The sequence below is a fragment of the Phalacrocorax aristotelis genome, chromosome 17, assembly GCF_949628215.1.
Source record: "Phalacrocorax aristotelis chromosome 17, bGulAri2.1, whole genome shotgun sequence".
In the NCBI taxonomy this organism is placed as follows: Eukaryota; Metazoa; Chordata; class Aves; order Suliformes; family Phalacrocoracidae; genus Phalacrocorax; species Phalacrocorax aristotelis.
In genome coordinates, this window is record NC_134292.1 from 6340910 (window position 1) to 6367438 (window position 26529).

General features: G+C 46.7%; 2 protein-coding genes across 4 annotated transcripts; one reads left to right on the forward strand and one right to left on the reverse strand.

The window, feature by feature from the left end:
• The first annotated feature begins 1517 nt into the window (after nucleotides 1-1517).
• On the forward strand, nucleotides 1518-21305 carry CIZ1 (CDKN1A interacting zinc finger protein 1). 3 transcript variants are annotated; one of them, XM_075111740.1, is made up of 16 exons: nucleotides 1518-1737; nucleotides 2062-2189; nucleotides 4193-4308; nucleotides 6764-6930; nucleotides 7980-8115; nucleotides 9039-9099; nucleotides 11946-12025; nucleotides 12391-12470; nucleotides 13526-13708; nucleotides 14058-14188; nucleotides 14603-14687; nucleotides 15299-15412; nucleotides 15717-15896; nucleotides 16562-16631; nucleotides 17716-17837; nucleotides 20562-21305. In XM_075111740.1, the coding sequence occupies exons 2-16, from the start codon at nucleotides 2089-2091 to the stop codon at nucleotides 21159-21161; spliced, it is 2226 nt and encodes a 741-aa protein (XP_074967841.1). In that variant the 5' UTR covers nucleotides 1518-1737; nucleotides 2062-2088; the 3' UTR covers nucleotides 21162-21305. The 3 variants fall into 3 exon arrangements, with proteins under 3 accessions (XP_074967841.1, XP_074967840.1, XP_074967842.1); XM_075111739.1 differs by lacking the exon at nucleotides 1518-1737 and having other exon boundaries at nucleotides 1863-2189; XM_075111741.1 differs by lacking the exon at nucleotides 1518-1737 and having other exon boundaries at nucleotides 1888-2189; nucleotides 20625-21305.
• On the reverse strand, nucleotides 21195-26118 carry BBLN (bublin coiled coil protein). Its single transcript, XM_075111742.1, has 2 exons — nucleotides 25939-26118; nucleotides 21195-22824 (listed from the first exon to the last, which is right to left on the reverse strand). Exons 1-2 carry the CDS (start codon nucleotides 26045-26047, stop codon nucleotides 22631-22633), a joined length of 303 nt encoding a protein of 100 aa, XP_074967843.1. The 5' UTR covers nucleotides 26048-26118; the 3' UTR covers nucleotides 21195-22630.
• Nucleotides 26119-26529: the final 411 nt, after the last annotated feature.

Here is a 26529-nt window from a genome sequence, read left to right on the forward strand (position 1 = left end):
CCATCTCTGGTAGGTATGATGCTTATGTCTGGCACATAAAGGCATCTCTGAAGATCAACCTTTGTATTGCAGGTTGAAAAAGCTGCAGGTGTCTTTGTTTCCTACAGCCCTAACACTGCCTTGCATCGTGTGTGCACAGGACTAAATCCATGCCTAGACTGGTGTTCAATGCAGTATATATATACCTGTGCAATCACTTGCAGGCTTATGTTCATAAACTCTTACTGAGGGCTGTTTATGTAATAATTTTTGTACAGGACCTTGCAGAAGAACGCCCAGGCTTTGAGGCTAGCTTCCACACTGTCAGAATATAATATCTAACAGTAAAAAACCTCTAGACTTACATATCTCATTAACACGCTGCTTTGCAGATTTCCAAATATTACATACAAAGAATATTTAAAAGAACTTTAGTTGCAGAAATAAGAACAGGAGGCATCAATTTTAGGTGTAAGGTTATTCCAACAAGCTGAATTCTGTCTTTTGCCTGTCTGGCTAATATTTTGACATTTGTAGGATCATAAAAATAACCCTCTCCTCTACCACTGCAAACTGGTAGCTCTTGTAACAACATGATTACGGGAGCAAAGAAGATCAATTATGCAAAATTATTTGAAAAAGACTCCACGTATGTTTTCCCACTCCATGTATGTACTTTCTGGGATACTTAAGCTTTAATGCCTAACGGGAGAGCATTTTATCTGTGTGCAGACAGCTGTGACTGGATAAAGGACTCTGGGCAATAACATGGTCAGTCATTGATTAATATGGGTGGTCATCTCCAGATTGATTATTGTAAAATCAGGATGGTATAAAAAGGCCCAAAGGAAAAATCAACATATGCTGCTGTGTTGAAAATTATTAATGCTAACTGTGTATCACCAGTAACTGTGTTCAGCTTACAATGCTTTCAGCTAAAAATCAATCCCGAGGCCTTTAATGAATCAAGTAGTCTTTACTGGCATGAATAATACTATAAAGTGAATTATTTCAGGATGAATTCTCTGGAATGGCGAAGATCAGAAATGCATCTTTACCCTTGCTAGGTGTAGTATAAGAAGAAATGACAGTTGTTATTTTTTTTCATGCAAAGGCCATGTGTACTGAACTACCTTAAAAGTAATTCACTTTCAGAAAACAGGTGCTGCAAGAAAGGTTTTGCTGCAGACACACACAAAAGGGCCTGCTAGAAAAGTCATCTCAGTCTACAGCACAGAGTAATATTGCAAAAGTCCCTGTTTTCTTCCCAGTTCTCATGGCAGGCTTGCCAAGATGTGACCACAGCGAATGGCCAGAGGCTGTTGTTTTTCTTCCATCTCCTCGGTGAGAGACGGTTACCAAAGATTCCCCATGACTATTAAAAAAAAATAAAAAACAAAGAACAGAAACCCCACGCTGTTGGATGCCATCTGCTCCCCCTCTTCAGCCGTTTATTCCATTCCCCTGCCCGGCCCTGGACAGATGGTGTCCAGCCCCTCCCAGCCCCTCCAGGGACAGGGGACCCCGCTCCAGCGCGGGGGATGAGAAATGGAGGTGTCGCAAGCTGGGGCGACCCGAGAGAAGGCTCCGGGAGGGTGATCCCGAACCTGGCGGGGGCGACCGGGTCCTGCAGCCCTGCCAAAGGAGCTGCCTCCTGGCTGGGCTTGGCTGGGAAGCGGGGCCGGGCAGGTGGTTGTTGTCGCCGGCGGGAAGATGGAGGCGGCTGGCGGGGAGCGGTGAAGGGCCGCGGGCTGCGCCGTGAGTGCCGGCGGGGCGGGGAAGGGAAGGGGCCGCGGCTGCCGATCCTGCCCGGCCCGGCCCCGCCGCGGGCAGCGGGGCGGGCTGCGGGCGCCGTTGGCAGGGGAGGGTGGGAGCGGGTTTTGGGAGGTGGGGTTTGGAAACCTCCACAGGCTGCTGCTTGGCGATGACCCCGGGGGGTAGGAGGAGGAGGCAGGGGGGAATCGGCTCAGTGAATGAATGGGCGGCAGCAGCGGCGGCGGCTCCCCTGCTCAATGGCTGCTGGGCTGATACGCGCCAGCCCCGCAGCCGGTGCCTCCCTCGCCCTCCCGTGTTTTGTCTCAGGCTCGCCCCGCTCGGGGCTCCCCAGACATGTTCAACCAGCAGCAGTTCCAGCAGCAGCTGCTGCAGCTCCAGCACCTCCTCCAGCAGCAGCAGCACCACCACCACCCCCCGGCGCAGCAGGGAGGCCGGTAAGCGCCGCTACGCGAGGCCGGGGATCTCGGGCCTGTCCCGGGGGACCGCTGTCCTCCGCCTCCCTCCCCTCCGTCCCTCCGAGCCCCGCGAAAGCCTCGGCGGGGCTGGCTGCGGAGCTGCCTTCACCCGGCGGGGAAGGTGACAAAGGGAGGCGGCGAGGGGCACGGGCCTCGATCGGGGTAGAACCGGGGCTGGAGGCCTCGGGGCAGGCGGGGGGTGTGGGATGATGCCTGAGGGAGGGCGCGGGGCTGTGAGGCGGCAGCAAACCCCGCTGTGGGGAGGACGGCCGGGGTGCGGGAGCTCGTCCCCCGGTGCTCTGGAGAACCCGTCTCCGCTCGGAGGGTCGCTGCCGCCGGGGAGTCCCCGGGGCCGCGTAGGGTGACCCCGGGCAGAGCCTGCGGGAGGGGATGGCCCGGGGGCGAGCGGCTCCTTCACGGCGGGCGAGGGCCCGGAGGGGCCCCGGGCTGAGGCAGCGAGGAGGGGGTTCGGGGGGAAAACCGCCTTCTCCCTCAGAAACGCTCGTAGGCACCGAACTGAGCCGCCCTAAATACAGACACATGCTTTGTTTTATTATTGAACTTCACTTATTTATTTATTTTGTTTCTCCGGCTGGGTCTCCTGGCCTGGGTGAGATTATTGAACTTGTTCCTGCAGCGGCCCCAGCGCTGAGGATGTGACTGAGCACTGTGGGGCGGGGGGGACAGAGAAAATCATGTTTTGTGTGTTAAAAGACGAATGACATCTGCCAGAAATAAAAAGGCAAACAGCTGTCGTTTTCCTAAAAAATGCTAGAGGTAAAATAACTGTCTTAGATAGGAGCAGTTGTCCCTGATGAGCTGAGATTTGTAGAACTAACACAAATTCTCTGAAATGATGCATTTATCTGCAGTTACTGTTCTCTGTAAAGCCTCTGGAAATTCAAAGCAATGGGATGTGAATTTAAGAAAGTTAATTCCTTATTTAATAAATTATAATAATTACTTGATCCTTGTAAGGTGTATGTCTCTGAGGTAAATGTGGGAATCTTTCTGTTCTGCTAGAAACACAAATCTCTAAATCTTTTTTACCATTTTCATCTGCCTTGTACTATAAACAAAGCTGCCCTTAAAATGCCAGTATGGGACTGACTGCAAGCTAGCATGGATGCATCTTACACCTTTGAAAGTATGATTTTTCTGGTATAAATATCTCTGCTCTGAGACTGGAACAATCTAGACCAGCAAACGTGAAGATGAGCTGCTGTAAATGCTGTTAAAGGGTTGGGGTTTTTTGTCAGCGTGGATATTCTGATCCATGTTTGTACCTCTTTACAGCCCTCACAGATACAGCTGTGTCAGCAGTCATGCTTAGAGGTGGGCCTGACCTTGCAATCGCCTGAAGAAGTGCCTGCCAGTTTCTTCAGACTTTTCTCTTATGTCTGCTCCACCCTCCTTAGGACTGGAGAGTTCTTCTCCGCTTGGTTCTTCCTCCTCGTGTTTTAAATATGAAGGCCGTGCTTTATTTTTCCATCCGGTTCTTGCAGTTAGGGGGCACCACTTAACAGTTTTGGCCTGTCTGGCTCCGTGTGGGAGGCATCGATTTTGGAAAGATGTGCTTTAAGCTACTGAGAAAACTCCCTGGTTTTTGGAACTTCTTTTTTGTTGTTGTGTTAAATGTAGCTGCTGATCTAGATCGCTCGTTTCTACTGACGAGTGCTGCATAATTCTGTAGAACTGCAGTCAGCTCCTGGGCTTTTTTTATGCTGCTTGACAGGCTTTATGTGGGCTTGGTGCTAAGGAGTTCTCTCTGACCTCAAATTCCTTGATAGACAATCTGTCAGCTTTGGAAATTCCAGGAGAGTGGAAGAAAGAGGATACAGTGCTGGTGTATGGTATCTTTTCCATGCATGTATATCAGCATTTCAGCTATCTTTTGCTCCTCCGTTTTATACTTGTTAGGTGCCTGGAACTGAAGGGTACAGTTTTTATTGGGTTGTTATGATTAATGCCTTATTTTCCAGGGGTTTGCCACCACCGCAACAGCAACAGATGCTGAGCTTACGGGCAACAAATCAACCGTCGCTGCTCAATGCCAATCCTATGCTTCAGCGGGCCTTACTCATGCAGCAGATGCAAGGTACTGTCGTTATGGGAGACGCTTACTTATTTGAGCTATTTAATCATTCTTCATGGACTGAAACCATAGTATGGCTATTTCTTGCTGATCCATTGCAGTCCTTGTATTTGGCAGTTCCATTTGTCGTCATTTTTTTCCCCCCTTTTCAAATTTGTCCATAGTCTACATCATAGACGCTCTTCAGTTCCTGAAAATCCCATGTGCCCGACTGTTAACAGCCAGGAATAGCACTCAAAAGTATCAGGTTAGGTACTAAATATTTGCCTTCCCTCTTAGACTTGGTGAACGGAGCATTCTTCCATTGATATATTTAGATAAAATATTTAGATTTTTATTATTTGTTTGTCTTCCTTGGTTGGAAGGTTAAAACAATTTATTTCGTTGTCTGTTACATATATGCTAACCTTGTCTGCAGTAGATGCTTGTCTTTGTCTAAACTTAGTGCAGTACAAACAAATGAAGTATACTGTGGTGGAAAATGGTTTGGGTTTCAATAGTCTTGTGAGATTTTGATTCCTTAAATGACTGCCATTTGTATGGTAGATAATATCACTGTGCTTCCACTGCTGTGTTTCCACAAGTGGGTTTTTTTGCCAGATGTGATGTTTTCAAAACAAACTTATGAAGCTGCCTTAATAATAGCATTGCTAACAAAGATATTAGGAATAAATCTATGTTTTCATTTTTGCTCATGTCTTAACCTAACAGCTCTTTTCAACACAGAAGATCAGTACCTGGGACAGTTTTAAAGTACCTAGTTTAGATTAATGCCTGCAATTTTTATCTTGCCTGTGAATCGTGCTCAGACGTGAAGACAATAGATTTATTCTGCATGTCGTTAACTCTCCTTTTGTTCTCCCTTGTCCATTTAACGAGAGGGCTCTCTAGTGACTCCAGTGGCTCTCTACATATCTCTCTTAGGTTGTAGGGAAACTGGCAGTGAAAAAGGACAAGCCACGCTCTGAAGATTGGTGTATATATTTGTGTCAGGAAATAAGTCTGACTCCACTCTAGTCAACCATCTGCTTTCAGATATGTTGATGTTAGGATAGTCTGACCTTTTCCCTAAAGCAAATTGTCTTATTAAGAAGTTGTATTTAAATAGTATGCCAGGAACCTGAGGTAACTTAGATATGAGAGCAGGATAAGGTATGTTGATGAACGCTACATGCACTTTGACTTAGCATTGTTCCTCTTCTTTTCTCCTCTACATGCTGAACTGAGTTGTGACTTCTCTTTCAATAACCTACCTCAGCTAGCCACGGGTAACGTGTAGTACGGTTGCAGTGTTCACTGTGGCCCTTCTTAGGGATCTGAATTTTTTTGGTCATTCAGGTTTGGGTTACATGTAAGAATATCTGATGCTGTAGTATTTCTGTACCTGGGGAACATCAGCATAAATAATTCATTGACTGTATGTGGCTTCAGCAGTAGGAATAGGAAAAAATAAGTACTTCCAAGTTGAAATAGATGTGCAGTTCTTTAAAGGTACTAAACCAAGTGTAGGAGATGATTTCTTGCTTTATAGACTTTTTTTTTTAAATACAGCTATGTCTTCTTACAGTAAGAGATTATTTATGGTAAGTAAGAAGAGATTAGATTACTTTTGAAGACAAACATGGAGGAGTACAGTGTAGCTTGTTTTTTCAGATTTTGAGTGCCTGTCTCCAAACTTCTCTGCCCTGTTTTAACAGCTTCTAGAAAGCCAGAGAATGCACTAATTCAAGTGAAGAATAAATAAAATCACAATATAAGTCCAGCTTCCCAGAATGGTGTTCAGCTTCTGAGGGTGTAGCTGAAGCATCTGGCCACTTCCATTTCCTCACCCCTGAAATGGGGATAGCAAGAATGGCCTTTGTAAGAAATTGTTGAGACTTAGTTAACAGTCTGTGGATGCTGAAAAGAACTGTTCAGAAAGCAGAGCATTATAATTGGAGATGGCAGATTCTCAAGTGTCAGAGTTTAGGTTGACATGTTGAGGTTGCATGATAACCAGGTGGCAGAGAGGACTGTGGAATCTCTTGTTTGAGAAGTCCAGTGTTTTAAACGAAATGCAGTTGCTGGCTTGCGTTACACAGCATCCATGCTGTGGTGTGAGCTGCCAGCTGCACAAATGTGGGATGAATTTTCCTTTTTTACAGAGGATTTCTGTAAAATGAGACCTTGTTTGTTGCAAACACAAGCACTAGTGTGCTCAGATCAAATAATTGCTCTAATGATCTTAGCCTACAGTGACAATCATAATTAAGTAGTCTGATACATAGTAATAGTTGCTATCACATCAAATTGTTCTGTGGGGGCTGAAGAGCATAGAGCACTCATGCAGTGCCCAGTAAAGCACAGCGTCTTGCATGGAGGAGCCCTTCCCCTCTCCCTGCTGCTTGTACAGGTGGAAGATTTTCTCTCTGCTTTGCACACTGCAGGGTGGTCATATGCTGTGTGTTTGCATTTATAGGAAACCTGCGTGGATTTAACATGACAGCGCCAGCACTGCAGCAGTTTTTCCCTCAGGCTACAAGACATTCCCTCCTGGGGCCACCACCTGTTGGGGTCTCATTAAAGCCCACTCGGCTGGGCTTCCCCAGCCTTCCCTTCCAGCGGCAGAACCGGACCTTTCGCAAGGTGGGCTTGTAGTTTCCAACAATTCAGGAGCTTTGTGCTCGGTTTGCACTTGCAGCAGTTAACTGTATTGTAGGTGGAGAGCAAAAGAGAAAGGGGAGAGCCTTACAATGAAAATGATGTTTTGCACCATGCTGCTGATAGAGAAATGCAGAAATAAGTCCATCTCTAAGGTTCTTGTGGCCACATTTACATTTATGATGCAAAGGTTTCTTGTCACCTCTTGCCCAAGAGAGAGAATTCCTCACAGGAGAACGCTTTGAACCTAAGATAGAAAAGGAGCCTTTAGAAGTACCAGCTTCAAAGTAATTACAATAGATTAAATCCTGGCTGGGTGCTTTGCTCCTCACAGAGGCCAGGGTTCTGCCCCATTAGCCTTCCAAAGTGGTTTGTTGTTCCCAAACAATTTGCTTCTACCATGGACACATTGCTCTGTCTCTCTGGACTGTTTTCCCTTTTTTTTTTTTAAGATTAGGATCATATTTGTTCTTGTGGACTTTCTAAAATCTACAATTTTTTTTGGTAAAAACCTTTCTCACTTTCCACCATTAAGACCTCTTTTGTAATCTGGAAATAATTCTTGAATTAACTGACCAGTACTTCCCTCCTCTTAGAGTAGCTTTTTTAAATTTGGTCCCATTCTGTCAAAAAGATGTGGTGGTCAAGGTAGACTTCCACTCTTGGACTGTCCTTTCTCCAGAGTCAAAAGGAAGGGGGATTATTTGGGACTATTCTTTTTCCCTGCCTGTGCACCTCTTGCCAGAGCCCCTCTAAAGCGATCCTAACCTCTGCAAGCAGCAGGGTCTCCTACAGCTGCAGCTTACAGAACTGGAGAAATGTTATGGGCTGCCTGTGGAATTAAAAGTGCATTGCTCTGTTTGACCATGTAAACTTGCCTGAAGCAAGGCAGTTCATTGTAAACCATCTATTCCTTTCCATTACTGTGTGCTGGAATTCCTGTTCCTGACCCACAGTAAAAGTCTGGTGTTTTGGGCAGTGTGTTAGGTTTGAGGAAGGACCAAGAGCTGGCAGTGATGGTCTTCCCATTGCAGGACTTCCAGAGGGTCCCTGACCGGAAGCGGGAACTAGATCCTGGTTCTTCATCTCAGACACAAGGTGATGAGAAAATCGAAATCCCAGAGGGGCTGCAAGCTGGGTCAGAGCAGAACAACTCCTCACCATCCACAGGTAGGGGTGAGCCTGTAATGGAAAAAATGCTCCTAGACATGATAAACTCCTCTCTGCTATTCCTGCAGCAAAGACTGGAGGTGGCTTTAGTCTTAATCAGCTATGTTTCTCTCCAATTGTAAACACTTAAACTGCCTGTGGCAGCCTTCTGCTCTGTGCTTCATATATCCTTTTTCCCTGAATGTTTTTGTTTTTTGTAAGCTAGCTCCATATCTCTTGCACAGAAGCCTCTCAGCAGAATTCACTTTCACAGTGAGCCCCATTTAAGGTGGGGGAAAAAATGAAACTGCTTTGAAACTAAAGCTTCCGCATAGCCTTACCCATGCTGAGCTCAACATCTCATGGAGTCAAACACTCATGGAGTCAAGCAGAACCAGTTGCAGTTAGCATGCTAAGGAAAAGATGGGTCGAAAGAGCACTTGTACTCTGGTTGTCAGAACAGAAACTGCTGGCACCGAATCCCTTACAGTGTCGGATACAACGCAGGTGTGGAAATGTCACTTCTGACTGAAGAGTGCCTAATCTGAAAATGCAGCATATGATGAGGTTGTGACCAGTGTTTATGCAGTGGGGAAAATCACCTCATTAAACGCTTGGTGTCAGGTAGATATGCCACCTTGGCTTATTTTAATGTTCCTGTGATCTGGGCTCTTGTCACCTAGGTACAGGACTAAGACCCACTTAGTAAATATAAACATAGATTTCTTTCTGGTTGACATCTCATACAGTGACATCTACAATAAAACTGAAATCTCTTAGGTCATTGTCTACCCGTCACTTCAATTCTCAAATTCAGAATAAGCAAGTGTATGGTATGGTTTGCTTTAACAGAGTTTTATTGGCATTGGCCAGTCAGTTAGGGAGCGTGCTCAAGGTGGCATGGTCTGCTTTGCTAAGGAGATCTCTCTCCTGTGTTCCTGCAGAGCCAAGAACTCCAACAGAATCTGTGTTGAACACGGAACCTGCAGCAAAAAGACTGAAGAGGTATTTATTGAATGGGGTACTGAAATAGTTACTGGGTTTAGAAATATTGCCTAATTTTATTTTCTAATCATTAGGTCTGTACTGTACTGGCCTGATGTCTAGCATGTAGAGGGTATTTCAGATGCTCATGGACAATTCAGAAAATCTCATGGTGCTTGCTGAGATCCAGGGTGTTGCAGGGTCTCTGTGATGGGTGATCCAACTATGGGAATGAAAAACAAGAGATGCAGCTCCTGTAAACATGCAACAAACATGGAGTGTGCTCATGTGTTCTCCTGCCAGGGTTCTTGTAGGAAGCAGAGAAGTTCTCTTCTGTTCTGATATATTTCTCTAATTTTCTTCCCTAAATGTCAAAAAGGGAAATGAGCATCCACATATCAGCAGAGAGGAAAAGCTTTGGAATATGTTAGGTTACAGTAGGTGTAGGAGAGGGTAATTTATTTTGCAGAATGAGAAAGGGAGGGGAATCAGTGTTCCCTAGTATCCAAGCCTGCATCCATGACTGTCGAGTTCTGTATCCTTTCTGCAAAGATTGTCTTGCCAATACCCTTATCTGTTGGGTAAAAATAGACAAAGGCAATCCTATTATCCGCAAAGGACGCACAGCGCGCCGGCATGTTGGCCGCGGCTGGCCCATCTTGGCACTCCCTGCCTCCTTGGGTGCAGGAAGGAACAGACAAGGCTGTATTGCCATCTAGTGGGAAGGCACGTTGCAGAGCTCCTGGTGCCATCTGCACGGTGCCGTACCTCTCCCAGAACTGTCGCTGTTAGCTGGTGCAGAGGGAGAAGAGGAGGGAGTGAATACAGATTTCTGGAGGCATTGATTTGAGAATTCTCCAACATATGTTAATGACTATGAGTCAGGACTCCTGGGTCCTCTTATCTTCCCTGTTAACGATTCACTGCATGGTTTCGGACAAGTTTCTTTACCTCTCTGTTTCCCATCTGTAGATTAGAGATTAATGGCTAGCTTTAGGGAGAATATTCCAGGATTACTTTGATGTTCAGATATTACCTCGATCGCGTAAAACATTAAAGAGTGATAAATATTGTGTGAGCAGGGACCATTGTGAATTATGGACTCTGATTAGCAAAAAAGTGAATAAATTTAATTAAAGCTGAGTTGAATGCATTTGAGCGTATGCTTTGTTAATCTGTTTGCCAAAGCTAATTTAATTTTAATTACATTAATATTTAGTAGGGTATTAATCAAAGTCCTGTTACTTACACTGAAAAAAAGAATCTAGTCTGAGGAATGACAGATCTCACTGCAGCAAGCCTGTTATTAGGAAAATCCTTTCCCAAGCAGTAGTTAGGGACTGCCAGATTTGATGCGTATATTATGGCTGGTATTTGCTTAGATGATTCCTTAGTTTGGTGGTTGTTTTTTTTTTTTTTGAAGTGTTTCTGTTTCCTTCCAATGAATGGATGATGGATTGCTGAAAAAGATAGTTTACGGTTCTCATATTGCCCTTGACAGACACGGGCATTCTCCCCATCCATGTCACAAACTTTTGTTTCGTGCTTCATTGTTCCATTTCCCATTGGCCAGGAATACCAGCCTCCTTCTTCATTTCAGGTTTTTCCCACTTCTGCCTTTTCTCCTATGTACCATCTGTATGCCTGGAACAACATCCTCATTCCAGTGCAGAAAGCACTCATCATCTTCAAATCCTCCTTGAACACCCACTTCTTCTAGCATGGCCTGACAAGTATCCATATAATACCATTTACTCCTTAGATCATGCTCGTGATGGCTTTTGCTCCCTTAGATTGTTCCTTAGATTTGCAGTTTAGACTGCAAACCCTTGCCCTGGAGTGCTGTCACCATCTGTGTGTGGTATAGTGTTGAGCCTGCTGCCAGCACTTGACAAATAATGTTAATGCCAGCCACTCTTGTTTTCTTCGTGTTTGCACTGCCCAAACCCTACTGCATATTTATAGCCATGTAACCCAGTTACATTATCACTTATCAATCTGATAAATTATGCGGTGCTTGTGTTTGGATCACTGGATGCAGTACCTGCACAGTCTGTGTCCTTGCTTGTGCAGGATGTGCTGCTCCCTGTTGGCAGAACAACACCAGGGTGGGATGTTGAGCTGGCCTAAGAAAGAAGCCATTCAAGCCATGATTAAAAGTGTCAGCCCTCATGGAAAAATGGGGGATGGAGAAAGACATTGTAAAGTATACTTTGTGCCTTCCGGAAGTCAACTATTTGTTTTCAGCAGTCCCCTCAGGATCTTTTTTTTCCCTCCTTAGCAGATCAGCCGTATCAAATAAAACAAAGCAAAGTCGTTTTGATTTTTGTCTTGTATAGCTGCATTTCCTTCGCAAGCAGAACTGTAGGGACTCTGGAACAAAACATGACTGATACAAATAGAGCAGGCAGTTATGATTAAATCCCTGTAACACGTCACTGAGAACCTGGTCAGTTCTGACAGGTCTCTGTTCCCTCATGCAGAGAGCAGCCTGGAGTACTGTCCAGGTATTGCAGCTTCCCTGCAGGTCACCAGTCAAGACAGGAGTGAGGTCTGAGAGTTCCTGTATGAACTTATTTCCCTGCAGGCCTTTTGCAGGAGAGGGCCATGATCAAAAAAAATCAGTTGTAACCTTCTTGTCCAGATTATTTGGCTGCTGTTTCTGAATCTGTTCTAGAATGCCCATTCTTCACAGTTTTTATTTATTTCTGCTGAATCCTTGCTTGAAATACCACTTCTGGGAGCTTTTTGATTTGGGGGTTTAGTGCAGTGTGGTAGCTTAGACCCCAGCCTGTGCCTTGGTGTGTCTTCTGAATCTCTTAATCTGTAACATGGCAAATAACCGTATTTTCTTGATATCCTTGAAGTGTGACTGAGGAGTCTGCATTAGAGGATGCCACAGACAGCAAGGAAGCAGGAGAGACAAGCACCCATGTCCAAGCTGATGGTGAGTTGCTGGGCACCATGATTTGTACTTTTAGGTTACTCCTTGCTGGAAGTGCACCTGTAGATCAGCATCTGTATATTCCCTGGGTCTCATCAGAAATGTCCACCTTCATACAGGGTGGGGAAAGGAGGAGGAAATCTAGGAACCAAATCCAAGCATAGTCCCTTAAAACCTGTTGCCTACCAAATGCAAATGATGGGAAGTTTCCCTCTTTAATAAGGATTTCTGTGGAGAAAGGTTTGTGAGCTGGGCTTATGGCCAACAGTGCTGTGAGGAAAGCTCCCTGACTTCATTCACCTGCTGCTTTGGTTTTTCTGTCATTGCTATTTTGATTTAAGGCAGCTAAAAGGACTCTCTCTTCCTAGGTACAGACAATGCAAAGGAGTACACAGCTGAAGATCTCTCTAAAGAAAGGAAATTCTCTGAGGAACCAAAGGCTCCTGAGGTAAGTAGACACCACTATGTGCAGGGGTGGTGCAGAACATAAAACCTCCCCCTCCATCCCAGAGAAGCCCGTTGCCACTGGGAACCAGATGGCACCCACCTCTGGAGCTCTGTCTCCTGCTGTAAGCTGTTGTCCCTGGCAATAAGGCATAATATGTCTGCAATTAGTGTGCAGTCTGCTCTGACTTGCTGCTTTTGTACCTCTGTTAGCCTGTACCTTACCTACCGCTGGCTGTTTGTGGATGCTGGGGTTCGTTAAGGTTTCAGTATTCATCTGGAAAGATGGAAAGTTGAACTGAAAGAGCCACTGAAAAATATATGTATTGAGGGCCATAATTAAATACATCCTTTATGTTGCTGAAAAGCAGATGTAAAAAAATTCAAGTGATGGTAGTAGAGATGCAGCTGCTATGGCAGTTGCCATCACAGCAGGTATGAGCAGATAGTGGGAGTCTGTGCTTTTGAAAGGCAGCTTGGAAAAATGAAACACGGGTGAAGCCAGCAACCTGAGAGTCTTTTCCATGAAATAGCTTGCCCACATGCTAGATGTTAAACGAGGATCTTACACTGTGTAAATCTATAACCAGAGAAAGAACTAACCCGTGGTGTGAATCAGACTTGATAGTATGTCATAACTAGAGACGTTTGTTGATGTGATTGAATGTATCATCCTGCCCTTGTCTGAGTTCCTTACTCCATCAGGTGTGGTGCCGAGTTGCCTTTAGTTCTGCAGTGCGGAAAAGTGAGCTGATCGTGTCCCTTACTGATGCATTGTTTGTTGCTCCAGTCTCCAGAGACTGGATCATACAGTGTCTACAGAGGCTGTGGAAACAACCATCTGTACCAATAGGCCTGGTACTATGACACAGGGATCGCTGATTTAGCAGCACTGGGAGAAGGAGTGTGTATGAGAGTCTTTCTCATCAGCCTCCTGTGGATTCAAGCTTAAATGCATTTTCCTAAGGGGTAGAGAGCCTGGGTCACCTACAAAAAGCTGGTGTAATTCATAGTCTCTTCTACTGAGAGATTGGACTTAATCTTGACTCCTTTTGGCAGGTGTTGAGCTCTGGAGGTTCGTTGAAAGTGACTATCCAGCAGAGCAGTGAGAGCAGAGCTATCAGTACAACAGCTCTGAAACCAGGGCACTGGACCTGCGAGGTGGGCACAGCTGATCCCAGCCCTGAATCAGTCCTTAAATTCTACTGTTACATCTGCAAGACCAACTGCTGCAGTCAGCAGGTAAAATCTGCAGGTCTGACTAGGATATGGGTGGTCAAAAGAAGTGAATTAGATAGCCAGCTGCCGTGGGGAGGTGCAGCAGGAGACTTGTTAGCAAGGGCTCATGCTTCGGGAACAAGTAACATAAAAAATTCTGACAAGCGTGCAGATAAAATAAACCTCTCCTGAGGAGCTGGCAGGCAACCTGCTAGAGAGCGAATGTGGGTGGATCCACAGGCAGCCATGCTCTTAAGCTTTTATACCATTTTGTTGTTAAACAGCAGCCAAGAGAATGGAAAGCATAGCTCATACCTATTATTTTCTGTATTTTGAATATGTTTAAATGGATTTTTCTCCCAACGTCTCTCAGAATTTCCAATCCCACATGGCTGGAATTCAGCACCAGCAGCGACTTGGGGAGATTCAGCACATGAGCAATGTTTGTTTTGTTTCACTACTGCCCATGGTGAAGGAGCAGAAGGTGCTGGCAGAGAAAGATGGGTAAGTCCTGGTCTGCACTAGAAAACAATCTGAATGTGGACCCACATGGATTCTAAAATTCCTCACTGCACCAGGGTGCCCCTGTGTTCTAGAAAAGGTACAAAAACCCTCTGGTTTCAGGGGCCTTAATCTCCTTCAGGCAACTTTCTTCCTGATGAAGGAAAGTGTTGACTTTAACCTGCTGTGTAGGTTTTAATACAGTAGATCAGGTCGGATGCTTGTTTTAACTGGTGCCTTTCTGTCAGCATGAGCTAAAGCAACCTATAGAAATGGCTGGGAAGGGGAGAAAATAAATCTGAGCCTGTAAAGATAGGAATGCTGGGGAAAACAATGCCAAGAACAGATTGCAAACTGCAGTATTCCATGGAGAATGTAAAAAGGTGTGACTTACAGATATATCTGTTGTCACTTCAGGGAGACCCAGCAGCGATGGTGTAACACTTGTCAGATACACTTCACAGGGGATCTAATCAGACATCGCAGGACCCAAGAACACAAGGTAACAACCATAGCATGGACTTCATCTTTGCACTGACCTTTTGTGGGGATTGAGTGGAAATGTCTAGCATCTCCTGCTCCCCTAGCAGCAAAGGAAAAGTGATTGGAGTGGAGAGATGCACAGAAAGTTCTGCCAGTAACATCCTCACTGTCCAAGAGCACTGCCATGCTACCTCCTGTCTCTGAACACTGGCACTGTTGGAGCTTCAAGTTGTCATGCAGTGTCAATATGGCCGGAAGCACCTCTAGGTTAAAGTTCTTGACTTTTCTCAATAAATATGGCCTATCGTACTCACCTAATCAATTGAGTGGAGGAATTGGTGGGCAGCCTGTAAATTTTCAAGCTAAAATTTAGACAGGACATTCTGTTTCTTGGTTTCTAGGGGAGAAGTGCCAGAAACATCTTACAAACCACATTTGTTTTACTCTGCATGTTTTTCTATCTTTTTGGGAGATAAGAGCTAGGTAGTCCTCTCTGCTGAAAAGATGACTCTCTTTTTGTGATCTTCCTGGTTTAGACGCAGGGCTGTGGCTTTGTTTCACTCAAGATTTATCTGCATTTCTCCAAAGTGGTGCCTCTTGTGACTTACTGGATCATCCCTCTTTCCTCAGTTGGCCAAACGCTCGCTTCGTCCTTTCTGCACTGTCTGCAGCCGCCACTTCAAGACACCTCGCAAGTTTGTGGAGCATATGAAGTCCCCTGAGCACAAACAGAAAGCCAAAGAGGTAATACTGCACCAGACTGGAGGTAGCTACACTGTAGAGCAGGTTCCCTGACTATTGCAGGGATGAAAGGAAGATGTGCAATTCTTCCAACCCTGTTTCAGTTTTCATCTTTGGCTCTACTTTGATTGTTAGAGCTTAAAGAAATTGAGTGAAAAAGGGAAAAAGGAGTTAGATGTGTCTAGAAGCACAATGGCTTTGTGCCTCTCTTGCAGTCCTTCTACCCATCAAGTGCATTCTGTTCAGAGTCTGGGGTCTTCCTTCGTTAAATGGAGAGTGCAAAGTTCATCTGATCTGTACCTGGCAGGTGAGGCTAGGAGAGAAGGAGTTGGGCAGCCCGGAAGATTCGGAGGAGTTGATCACAGTGGATGCTGTTGGCTGTTTTGAAGATGACGATGAGGAGGAGGAGGAGGAAGAGGTGGGAACTGGTGAGGAGGAAGACCTTGATGTAGTGCTGATGGAGAGTGAGGATTCTGCTGCCAAGCAGGTATGCCATGCAGAAGGAGGAGGAATGATCTGTCTGAGAATCTGCTGAGGGCTCCTGTGATTTAGTTGATCTCAGCTGCTTGAGCTCAGGGTTTCAAGAGTCAAGTCAACCTTGCACCCTACAGCAGGAGGGTAAGGGCTGGGCTCTGGGGTTCTTCCAGAACACAGGACAATGCAAAAGAGAATCAGGCACTATGTGTGGGGTGCAGGAGGGTGTTTCTGCTGTGCTTTACAGCTCCTACTGATGCCTTCAAACATTACCTTGTTGTTGAGGAGAATAAGCAATGTTTTTTTTCCAAGGGAAAGAATTTCTGACAGATATTGTCATAGTCTCTTTGAAAAGCCCAGCAGCAGCTTGGTCTCACAGCAAGCATAAGTGTGGAGGTTTATCTTGATAAATATAATTTTCCCAGTAGAGAGCAGTTACCAAGAAGGAGGTACATGGTTAAGCTACTTCAGGCTTCGAGGGCAAGGGGCTTTTTTAACCCTTATAATGATGTGGCCTCCCGACATTGGGTTTTGTGTCTGGCCCTAACCAGATGCTGTGCAACTCTTTCTGGTATGTGAAATCATCTGTTTTGCTCCCAAGCTTACAAGAAAAACATCAGAGCCCAGGAAGGGAATTGGCATTGATAGAGTAGGCACTAACGTTCTTTTGGTTTCCAGACTGGGCTGAAGGAAGTGTCTTTGGAGGATTACGAAGGAAGCGAGAAGTATTGTCCAGACACAGCCTATGGTAAGCAAGCAGAGTTAAGCAAAGGCCCACAGAGCCTTCTCCGGCCACGTGCTGTATCTGTAAGACAGGATGGTCTCTACCTGCTGTTGTAATGACTTCTTGGGCCATAGTGCTCCAGCATCTGCATTGGACTGGTGCAGGTCACTGCTGCCTGGAGAAAGGGCTAAACGTTGCTTTATTACTGTGTGATAAAACATAAGGATGTGATTGATGTTTGTCAGCTGCCTTTTGCTTTGAAGAAGAAAGGACGAAAGCCAGATACCTTACTAAGGTAGGAAATGGAACGAGTAGGGCAGGAGTGCTGAAGAAAGTAGACAGCAAATGAGGGATGCTCTGGAAAGATAGAGCCTGAAAGCATATTGATGAGAATGCTTTCCAACAGAAATGCAGCTTGTACAGAGATACTGAGCGGTACTGACAGTATCAAGCTCTCTGCCAGAGCCCAAACTGTGTGTGTTTCCTCCACTTCAGAACCCCCACGCTCTACCTAGTGGTGATTCAGACATGTTGCTGGACTGGTGGGCAGCATTGCCTCCAGATGGCTGTCTCTGGTCCCCACCCTGTAAGCGATCCTGACTTCAGACCTCTAACAGCCACTCGTTGTGAGGAGGGCAGCTCTGCAGAGGCTGTTTTGTGCCCAAGGAGAGCTCTGTTTACACCAATCTTCCATATCGCTGTAACCTTCCACTATTGTGTGGCAGATGGAATAATGATTCATGCTGTGAATGTTCTCTGCGTGTTCCTCTTGCGCGCCTGCTGTCTTCTGCTTGGTTTGATCCCATTACATTAGATCACATGTTCTCTGTAGTTTTCCATTGTATTCTTTTTTCCTTTTTTCCCCCCCTTAATGCTCTGTGTAGTTTCTTTGCTCTGGCAGCCAGATTTCTCTCTGAATATCAACCACACAGCCATTCCATGGTAAGATGAGATATTCAGCAAGTCATCTTGCAAATCCCCAATTAACAGAAGCCAAGCTTTCCACTTTTCTTTTTCCCCCTCCCCTCCCCTTTCCCTTTAACATGCTTTCATTATTTGAGTTCCATTCAATGTGATCTGTGATTTCCCTTCCCCTCCCGTTTCACAGGCCTGGATTTTCTGGTCCCCGTCGCAGGTTACCTCTGCAGGCTGTGTCACAAATTCTACCATAGCGACTCTGCTGCCCGGCTCGCACACTGCAAGTCCCTGATGCATTTTGAGAACTTTCAGGTTAGACCCTTTGGCGATTGCATGGCCTGGCATTTGTTACCCCCATGCGTGTCTCTTCAGTGAATCCACCACGTTAGCTGTCTTGTCTTCGGTTCATGTCCATCATCCTTGGTGTCCATTGTGCCATAGCTTTCTCCTGGTGTGCTCTGTGTTTGTCTCCCGTCACCCCTGTAGACCTAACACCGGTCCAGTCCTGCTTCCCAGCTACTGCTGCTGTCATCTTGCTGACCATTTCTGGCTGGAAATCTTCCTTAGAATGTCTGCTCTGTTTGCTGAACCTGTGGAGTCTGTTGTTTAGTCTAGGCCTTTTTTCTGTTAGACAGATTACAGGTGGGTCAAGGTGGGGAAAAAAGAAGAGACGGAGACTGTTCCTTTTAACAAAAGCTGGAACATATGCATCTTTTCATGCAACACTGCAAGAACAGCTCCTTTAGCCAAAATTGCAGGTGTGATTCATCCATTAAGGGGCCTGGTAAAATCAGATTTTCATCTTAGAAATCTGGAAATTTAACGTTACAGACTCTTTATGGGATGGAAGCTACAAGCTGCTGAGTGTCCATTTGGTCCCCAGGGTCAGCCTGCAACAGGAAGTCTGTCTGTCTGTCTGTCTGCTACCCTTTCCTAGAAACTCCTTAGCACAAAGCTCTGCCAACTGGTGCTGTTCCTTTGCTTTACTGGCTCCACCTAAAGAAGCCGTATTGCCCCTTGCTGCTTTCGTATCTAGAAGCTTTTCCTATTGGGCTGGCCTGGAATCTGCCTCCATCGTTCTGTCCTTGTTGACTTGCCAGGGGGTGAGGGGCCTGGATTAGTAGTTTGTGGTGGGTACACAGGCTTGCACTGTCTCTGCCCAATCCCATGACCACTGTCAGGCCCTGCCTGTGCAGGAGAGCGGTATTCCTTGACCCTGGCAAGGCGGGAGGCTCCCACACTGACTTTGTCCTCTGCCTGCACCCAAAACCTGCTCCAGCAAAAGCTATTGTGCTTCCCCACCACAGATGTATCTGCCTTTTGTTAGTGTTTAAAAAAAAAAAAAAAAGAAAAAAATCTAGGTGTTTTTCTGCTAATCTTCAGAGAGGTTAACTATTCCTAGTCAACCGTCACTGCCTCTGGAAAAGGGGTGGGGTGCTGCAGAAGCCAGCACTTAGAGCAATAGATTTGGAATGGCAAGTAGCAGAAGACCACAGCTGTTCCTTCATGGTTGCTCATCCTCTCCCACTCCTGCAGCTAGTCATTTCAGGAATGAAAGAATTGGCCTTGCAGTTTTCTGACTTATTTTAGATCAGCTTAGAGTAAAACCACAGCAGCAGTGTGTATGCCTCCCTTGCAGCCCACTTCGAGCTGAAATCAAACATTCTTTAAATGGATGCCAGAGTGACCTGGAGGGTTTATTTATGACAAACATCAAATATCTGCAGGCAGATAACTATTATTCTTGGCTGCTTAGGTGCCTTGGGCTTGTCACAGTCTGAGTTAAATCACTGCCAGTTTCTGGGGTACTCTCACAGAGTAGCTCAGCAGAACGTTTCAAAGCAGAGAATTGTCTGCTAGTGAGGCAGTTCGCAGCATCGCTCTGAAAACAAATTGGCACGCTTGCACCTCGTGTCGTCTGGGTACAACATTATAACTCAACTGATCTAGGTCCAACGTATGATGATATTGCATATCCCATTATTTAAGGACAGGGGAAGAGCAAGCCTGCAATAATAAACTGAATTACAGTGTAAAGCTTCCTGTTTGGTGTGCTGTAATTCCACACAACAGACTCTAGTAGCACTGCTTAAGGCAGTGGTGAAAGCCAGTGCACTCAAAGTAGTTTCCTTAAATTGCCAGGTCTGATGCTAGTGCCAGTTCAAGGGACCCTTTAGCAGAAAGCTGAGAGTTGATTGTGGAGGGAACTATTGTGGAAAAGAGGGAGCTTTGTTTTATTCCTTTAGTTCATGCTCTGTTTGGGTCTTGAAGACCAGATTCCTACTGCATGTAAGATAGCTATAGAGAGTTGCTGTTTTTCTGAAATCCAGTCTTGAAAATGGCTAGTAGCCATTTTAATCTCTTTACAGACCTCTACTAGTTCATCCTGATAGCTAGTGCAAATGAGTCATTTTGTTGATGATATGCTTATCTTTATTCTGTAGAGAACCTCAGTACCTTGTAACACAAAGATATTCTTGGTATCTTAGTGTTCCTGTCAACAGCTTCACTGGCTGCACAGATTGTATCAGCAGAGCGAAAAACCTTAAACTTTCAACTTGAGTCTTGCTTTAGCTGATAAACATTAAATCACATCTCTGTAGCTGAGGGCAGTGCATAGCCTCATGTATCCAGGGTACGTGTCCAGAGTTATGTCCTGACAGTAGCTGAAGCAAGAGCTGTGACTTGCACTGTTACATCCACAAAGTCCTGAGTTTGACTGAGATTAACAGTTGCCAAAATGTGATTTTTGTCTCAGGAGCCACAGGTCTGCCATGCGCTCACTCAGCATTAAGTAATACAAGAGGGACTTCAATTTTTAATATCGCCACTTTTCCTCGCAGGAGCTGACCCTTCTCTGCTTGAAAGCCTCAGCAGCCAGGCCAGGAGAGCTGCTGAGACAAGTTGTGCCCCTGCAGATTCTAGCTGCCACTCACCACTGTTTTTGTACAGGTTTTCCTGGACCACCTGCTACTTGCTGCAGTGACGGTAGCTGAGCTGGGCTTGTCTCTAACATTGGTTTGTTTGTATTTGCAGAGATACAAGGCAGCGAGGCATCGTGCCACAGCTGTCTACCCCGAGGCTCCTTTGCATTCCCAGGGCTCCAGCTCCCAGTTGCTGGATGATGTGAAACAGCCTCCTGCTCCAACAGCAGATACCAGCAAGATGAATGATGATCATGGGATAGGCAAGGAGGGTACAGAGCTGCCAGCCCTGCAGGAACAAGCTTCGAGGTCTCTGGAGGGTAAGGGTAAGCTGGCCGTCTCTGTAGCAGAGGGCAAAAGCCTAGCCAGCGTGACTGATGATGTATGTGGAATCATGGTTGTAGAAGAAGAAAATCTACAGGAAGAGAGCAAGTTCACTACCACTAGTGCCAATTGCCCGCTCCCTGAAGAAAGCAGCGCCGTAGGGGAGCTGTTGGGACACGCTGTGTCTAAGGAGGAAGCCAATGCAGTCAGGCAAAGGGAAGGCACAGACGACTGCCAGGATCCAGGGAATGGAGGGGGTTTAGGACAGAATGAGGCAGCAAACACAGGCCAGGAGGCAGCAGCAGAGCCTTCCTCCCTAGCCAAAGGTGAGACAGCCAGTCTTAACTCTGCTGGGTGCAGACGCTCTACTAGGCGCAAACCCAGATAGAGTGGCCTTAAAGGGAGAGCCCTTTACATATGATATTTGCTGGAAATGTTTATTTTCGGAGTCTTTTAATAGAGCAAAAACCTTCAACTTTACTGCTGTTTTTATTTTAAGAATAAAATAAGCCTGGCTTTAGCGTGTCTAATACAGGATGGTGTTGGTTATTACTTGTACAGTTGGGATACAGCAATTACATGGAAAGACTGAGGCCTGGATTGTTGAACTTAAGAAGACGATAATGTGATTTCCATAGTTCAAAGTTCATGGAATAGATGGATGCAGACTTACTTTTCACTAAGAATTCTTTGTAGTTCCTCTCGTTTCCTTTCTAGGCAGAGGAAAAGTTTATCTCTTGGGAGACTGTGTGCCCAATTCTGCTCCTCAGAACAGGTTCCTTTCAAAGATGTGCACTCTTAGAGAAGCACTGTGTCCTAAGCTAGGCAAGAATGTGCATCGTGGTCCTTTGTTAATACTACAAGGCTTAATACAGTCTGTTCTCATAGTGGAGACTCTCAGGAACAAATTTTGTTTCAAACTGATTTTAATAAAACAGATTTCTTACAAATAACTTCTGTAACTTTCCAAAACAACTCCTTTAACTCTACAGAAGTAGAACAGTAAGACTTGCTTCACAGTGCTGGCCCCAGGCCATCCTGACAAGATCACAAAGTTTCAGACCAGAATGCTCATGCATACTCTTGTCTAAATGTACAGGGAGGCCCCTGCTCACAGCCCACGGCAGGCAGGCCCCTCTTTGCTCTGCGCAGCCAATGCTGTGGTGGGGGCTAACCAGGCTGCTCTACCTCTCTCTAAAGCCTGAGTCCTTAATGGCAGCTTAAGGAGCTAGGCAGCTTCCAATTATAACAGTCAAAACCATCACCCTGGTGGTTTGTCTTGGAAGTGGACAGAAGAGTCCAGTGATCTGGGACCATCTGACAATATTTCTTACATCATCATTAATGCAAGTAATGGGGAAGCTGTGGCTTCAAGGCAGGAGCCGCCTAGGCCTCCCCTCTCAAAGTCCATCACCAGAGTTACACTTAGGGGCAAGCCTGGAGCCAGGACAGCCCCTGCCTGCTGTGCTTTTTGGGGGAAGAGGCTAGAGCCATAACACTCCTTGCTTGGATTTCATGGTGCAAAAGAGCAGAGATCATTCTTCCTCTTTGTGAAGAGGGCCTGCTTGCAAACAACCTGCATGGCATCAGGTTTCCTACAACCAGCTTTAACCAAGCGTGAGCACCAGGCTCATGTTGGGGAGCAAAAAAAACCCAACTCTCCTACATCCACCTGCGCGCTTCTGCACCTATCACACAGCTAAAGAGAAACAGAACATGTAGGTGAATGGAAGGACACAACCACAGGAAGGAACAGGTAACAGGCACGAGGTACCTCTTCTATTCAAGTTCTACATTAAATTGGTGACCAGTAAATGTCCCCTTAGCAATACCAACAGGGAGTTTGTGGCCAGCATGCTAGACAGGAGGCTGTGATCCCTGCACATCAGCTTCCATGTTCTGCTGCTCACTCTGCTGCTGGAACTCCAGGCGAGTCTGGCGGTTGGACTCCAGCAGTTCTTTCAAGCAGGCATGTAGATAATCGTTCTTCTCCTCCAGGTGATCCAGGCAGGAGTTGATCTGGTCCATCATGGAGTTTATTGCTGCATATTCTAAAAGGAAGGGAAATGAGAGACTGAACAACGTAAGTATATTGTCACTGCAGACCAGTGAAGGCAGCGAGAGCTCTTGCAAAACATGCCCATGGCATTTTGGCTGTACCTTATATGCCACTGGGTGCATGAAGTAAAATGCAACCAAATCCTGCATGTGTTGTGTTCACTGATCAAATGAGACCAATGGGAAGTTGGAGGACTGGTAACAAGATCTACAGCAAGTTACCTGGGCAGTCCAAACCTGTTCTGACAGCCTTCGATGTCATACATAAATAGCTGACCACATGCTGAGTGCTACCGTGCAGTGATCCGCATTGCAACAGTACCAAATAAACCCCAAGGACAAGTTAGCCTTTTTAGCTAGCCTTGGGGATCACCTTTCCTGATGAGGGTGCCAGCAGTTTGGCAGTGTGCCCAAGTGTGAACACCCTGTGAATTATTTGTGTAAGGCTCCCAGGCTGGGATGTGCTTCACAAGGGCCTGGGGTGGGGGTTAGACTGCTGAAACAGCCTGGCCGTTGCAGTGGCAGGAGCAGGGATGAGCCCAAGGGTGCTGGCAGTGGCCCCATTATTTCCAAAGGGGAGGTAAGTGTGGGGCACCAGGTTTGACCACAGGATTTCCATGCACCATTAAGGCTTTGGGTACTTCAGATTAAAACCAAACCCATTCAGGATGATCCTGACAGTTGGTTCCTTACGCACAGCATTTGTTTTGAGTGCCAAAGTTTTAGCCTCAGCACAATGCCATTTCACAGTGATGCGTATTAGCACTGTTAATCAGATTAAGATAGCTGTGCTACTGTGATGAAATGCTTGCTTTTGGATTGCTCCAAGCAATATTCACACAATCATAAAGAAAAAAAAACAACCCACCAATCACTGAAAAACTGGACAAGATAAACCTCTGCTGACAAGTTAGTCAGGAACTGGAAGCCTGGCAGCAGCTGAAACCCTGGAGGGTCACAGGAGGCCCCAGGTGCAGCCAGTCCCATGTTCCCTTCTGAAGCTGCACGGGCTGAGCATGTGCAGGGTGGCAGGCACGGAGCTGTGACCCATGGGCTGACGTTTTTGAGGATCGTGGGCTGCAGGACAGGGAAAGATGCCTGCGTGGGTGGGACAAGCCCACACCTCGCCAGCTGGGGCTGGCTCCTCTCCATCCGGCTCCTCTGAGCAGCTGGGGGAGCATCAGAGGCAACACACAGTGCCTGGCTGGAGCACTGCTCTGAGCTAATGTAGAACACAGAGGAAATGAGGAGGATGAGGATATCTGGGCACCCTTGTCCTGTGGATGAGGGTCAAGCCATGCTGCAGTCCTCCAGCCTCACAAGCCCAACTTTGCCCCTCTAGGCTGCCCCCTTAACACTTTCATAGGCAGGATGCCCAGAGCCCCCCAGCACACCAGCCCCAGGCGCTGCCGTTATCATCAGCTTTAAAAGAACTATGAATATTTAAATACTGCAGTTATTTGAATTCTTAATAGCTAAGGAGAAGTTTCAGTAAAAAAAAAAAAATTGTACTCTTTTTCTTGTACTACTTTGGAGCCATTCACAGCAGTGCTGCAGCCTTTAGTTCTTTGGAGAATAGCATCTGTTACATTTAAGCTTGTTTATAAAAGTTTGGCCTCACAGGTATATGCAGAGGTGCCATTATGAGCACGAGCGTTGCTGATGTGCTTGCATTTACAAATCAAGCCCGCAGACACATTCTTTTGGCAGTTATCAGTATCTTGCAAACCTGTTTCAAGGTCTATGATATCTGCATGTCCATGAGTTACAGCTCTTTACTTCAACCTAGTATTAGATGCACTATGTGCCAATTAAATGGTGGGCAGATCCCAAGCAGGTATGGTAACTACTTCTGATAAGTAACGTTATCATCAACTTGGCAAGAAGTCCATCATCACAGCAGGAGCTAACAGTTCTCAGCGCCTAGAGCTCAAGCGAAGGCCAGATAAGTTGGGCAGCTTTGGGAGGTAAAAAAAGAAAAAATTTAAAATAGTCTGTAAAAACATTTTATTTGGTTGTCTTCTGTTCGTTGCAAAGTTGGTGTATTTTTGTGGAAACTTAACTGCCAATGAAAATGTTGACCAGGAGTGTGGCGATCGCATTGTTTACTCTTCTGCATTCTGACAAGAACAGTTGCCAAAAATAAGGTTTCTATTTGAGATCAAGGAAGTGATCCACAGCTTCAGCTCCACGAGACCAGGAAATAGCTACAGACCTTTATGACCAGCTACTGCACATAAAGTCCCAGCGAATTACAGGCGGAACAACTTAATGCAGAGACTCGATGTAGATCAGCTTTAGTGACTGTCACATCCAACGGGTGTCTTAGCTCTTCAAAATTTTGAAACGCAAATCACTGTGATGATGCAAAGCAGTGAACACTCTTGGGGTGTTTCAGGGCAGAAATGATCCTCCTGTCGCTGCAGGTGGATCATGGCCACAACTATGAGATTCACCTCTGTGGGTCCCATCTGGGAACTGAACGGTGTTTTGGGAAACAGCATAACCCAACTGTTCACCATTTTCAAGAGAAGAGTAGCCAAGTGCTTACCCACTTAAAGATTTCCAACTTTAAGAATGACCCGTACACACATAACAGCTCTGCTGTTGTCTTGCTTCCTCCATTGGCTTTTTTTAACTGGCTGGGGCAGTATCGGAAATTTCATACCTAGGCACTGCAAAAATGCCCCAAAGTGGAATTTGCCAAGCTAATGGCATTGAGTTCAGTTTTTCCACCCATGACTTCTTCTCCCAGATCTGTCCTAAGGTTGCAAAATCCAAATGTCCTCTTTCTCCCTGGCCATCCCCACCCCGGACACCAGCAAAAGCACAGAATAATCTTTTCACAAGAAAAAGAAAACAAAAAAATTCCCCAAGGCAGCACGCAGGGGCCCCGCACCCCATCGCGGGGCGGGAACCACCGCAGCTCCGCTCAGTTACCGAACCCGCTCGCCCCGCAGTTCCTCGCCTCCCGCCGTCCGGCGGAACATCTGGGCACAGCTCGGCCTCGCCACCCGCGTCTGCAGACGGGCCCGCGGGGACCGGGCCAGGCCGGCCAGCCCCACCGGGGATGCTAGGCGGCACCGTCCCGGGCCGCCCCCACGCACCTTCCTCCCCGAAGCTGTCCCCGTCCTCCTCCTCCTCCTCCTCCTCCTCGTCGCCGTTGCCGCCGGCGCCACCCACCGGCACGTGCGGCTCCCCGTTCGGCCCCGACATTCCGCCGCCCCCGCGCGACACCGCGGCAGCCTCCCGCACGACGCGCCGGTGCGCCCGCAGGTCCGCCAGCCAATGGGAAAGCTCGGCGCCTCTCGCGTCACGCGGACCGGCCGCTGGGCGCTGGAGTAAAGACTGTGGTTAGCGTGCGGGACGTGGGGCGGGCGCGGCGCGGCGCGGGCGGGAGTGGCCGGCCGCGGCCAGCAGCAGCAGCAGCACCACCACCCCCACCACCCGCATCAGCAGCTGCTCCGCGCTTCCAGCTTCCAGGTGTTTTCCCCAGGCGCGTTCCCAAAGGGGAGCTGTCTCCTCAGCCCCCGCAAGGCCTCCCTGTCCCCTGCGCTCTCGCAGCCACAGCGCACACCGGCACAAGCAAGTGCATTTGGGCACCAAGTGAAGTTGTCCTCGGGCCGCCATCGGCACTCAGCGCTTCTCCCCCCAGACAGCTAATGATCTCTGTGAATAGGTCTGCACCTCTGCCCCTG

Coding starts and splice junctions, on each gene's coding strand:
- BBLN (XM_075111742.1), bottom strand. CDS start 26,047: ATGTCGGGGCCGAACGGGGAGCCGCACGTGCCGGTGGGTGGCGCCGGC. Junction 22,825..25,938: donor GGACAGCTTCGGGGAGGAAG/GTGCGTGGGGGC, acceptor CCTTCCTTTTAG/AATATGCAGCAATAAACTCC.
- CIZ1 (XM_075111740.1), top strand. CDS start 2,089: ATGTTCAACCAGCAGCAGTTCCAGCAGCAGCTGCTGCAGCTCCAGCAC. Junction 6,931..7,979: donor AGAACCGGACCTTTCGCAAG/GTGGGCTTGTAG, acceptor TTCCCATTGCAG/GACTTCCAGAGGGTCCCTGA. Junction 9,100..11,945: donor GCAGCAAAAAGACTGAAGAG/GTATTTATTGAA, acceptor ATATCCTTGAAG/TGTGACTGAGGAGTCTGCAT.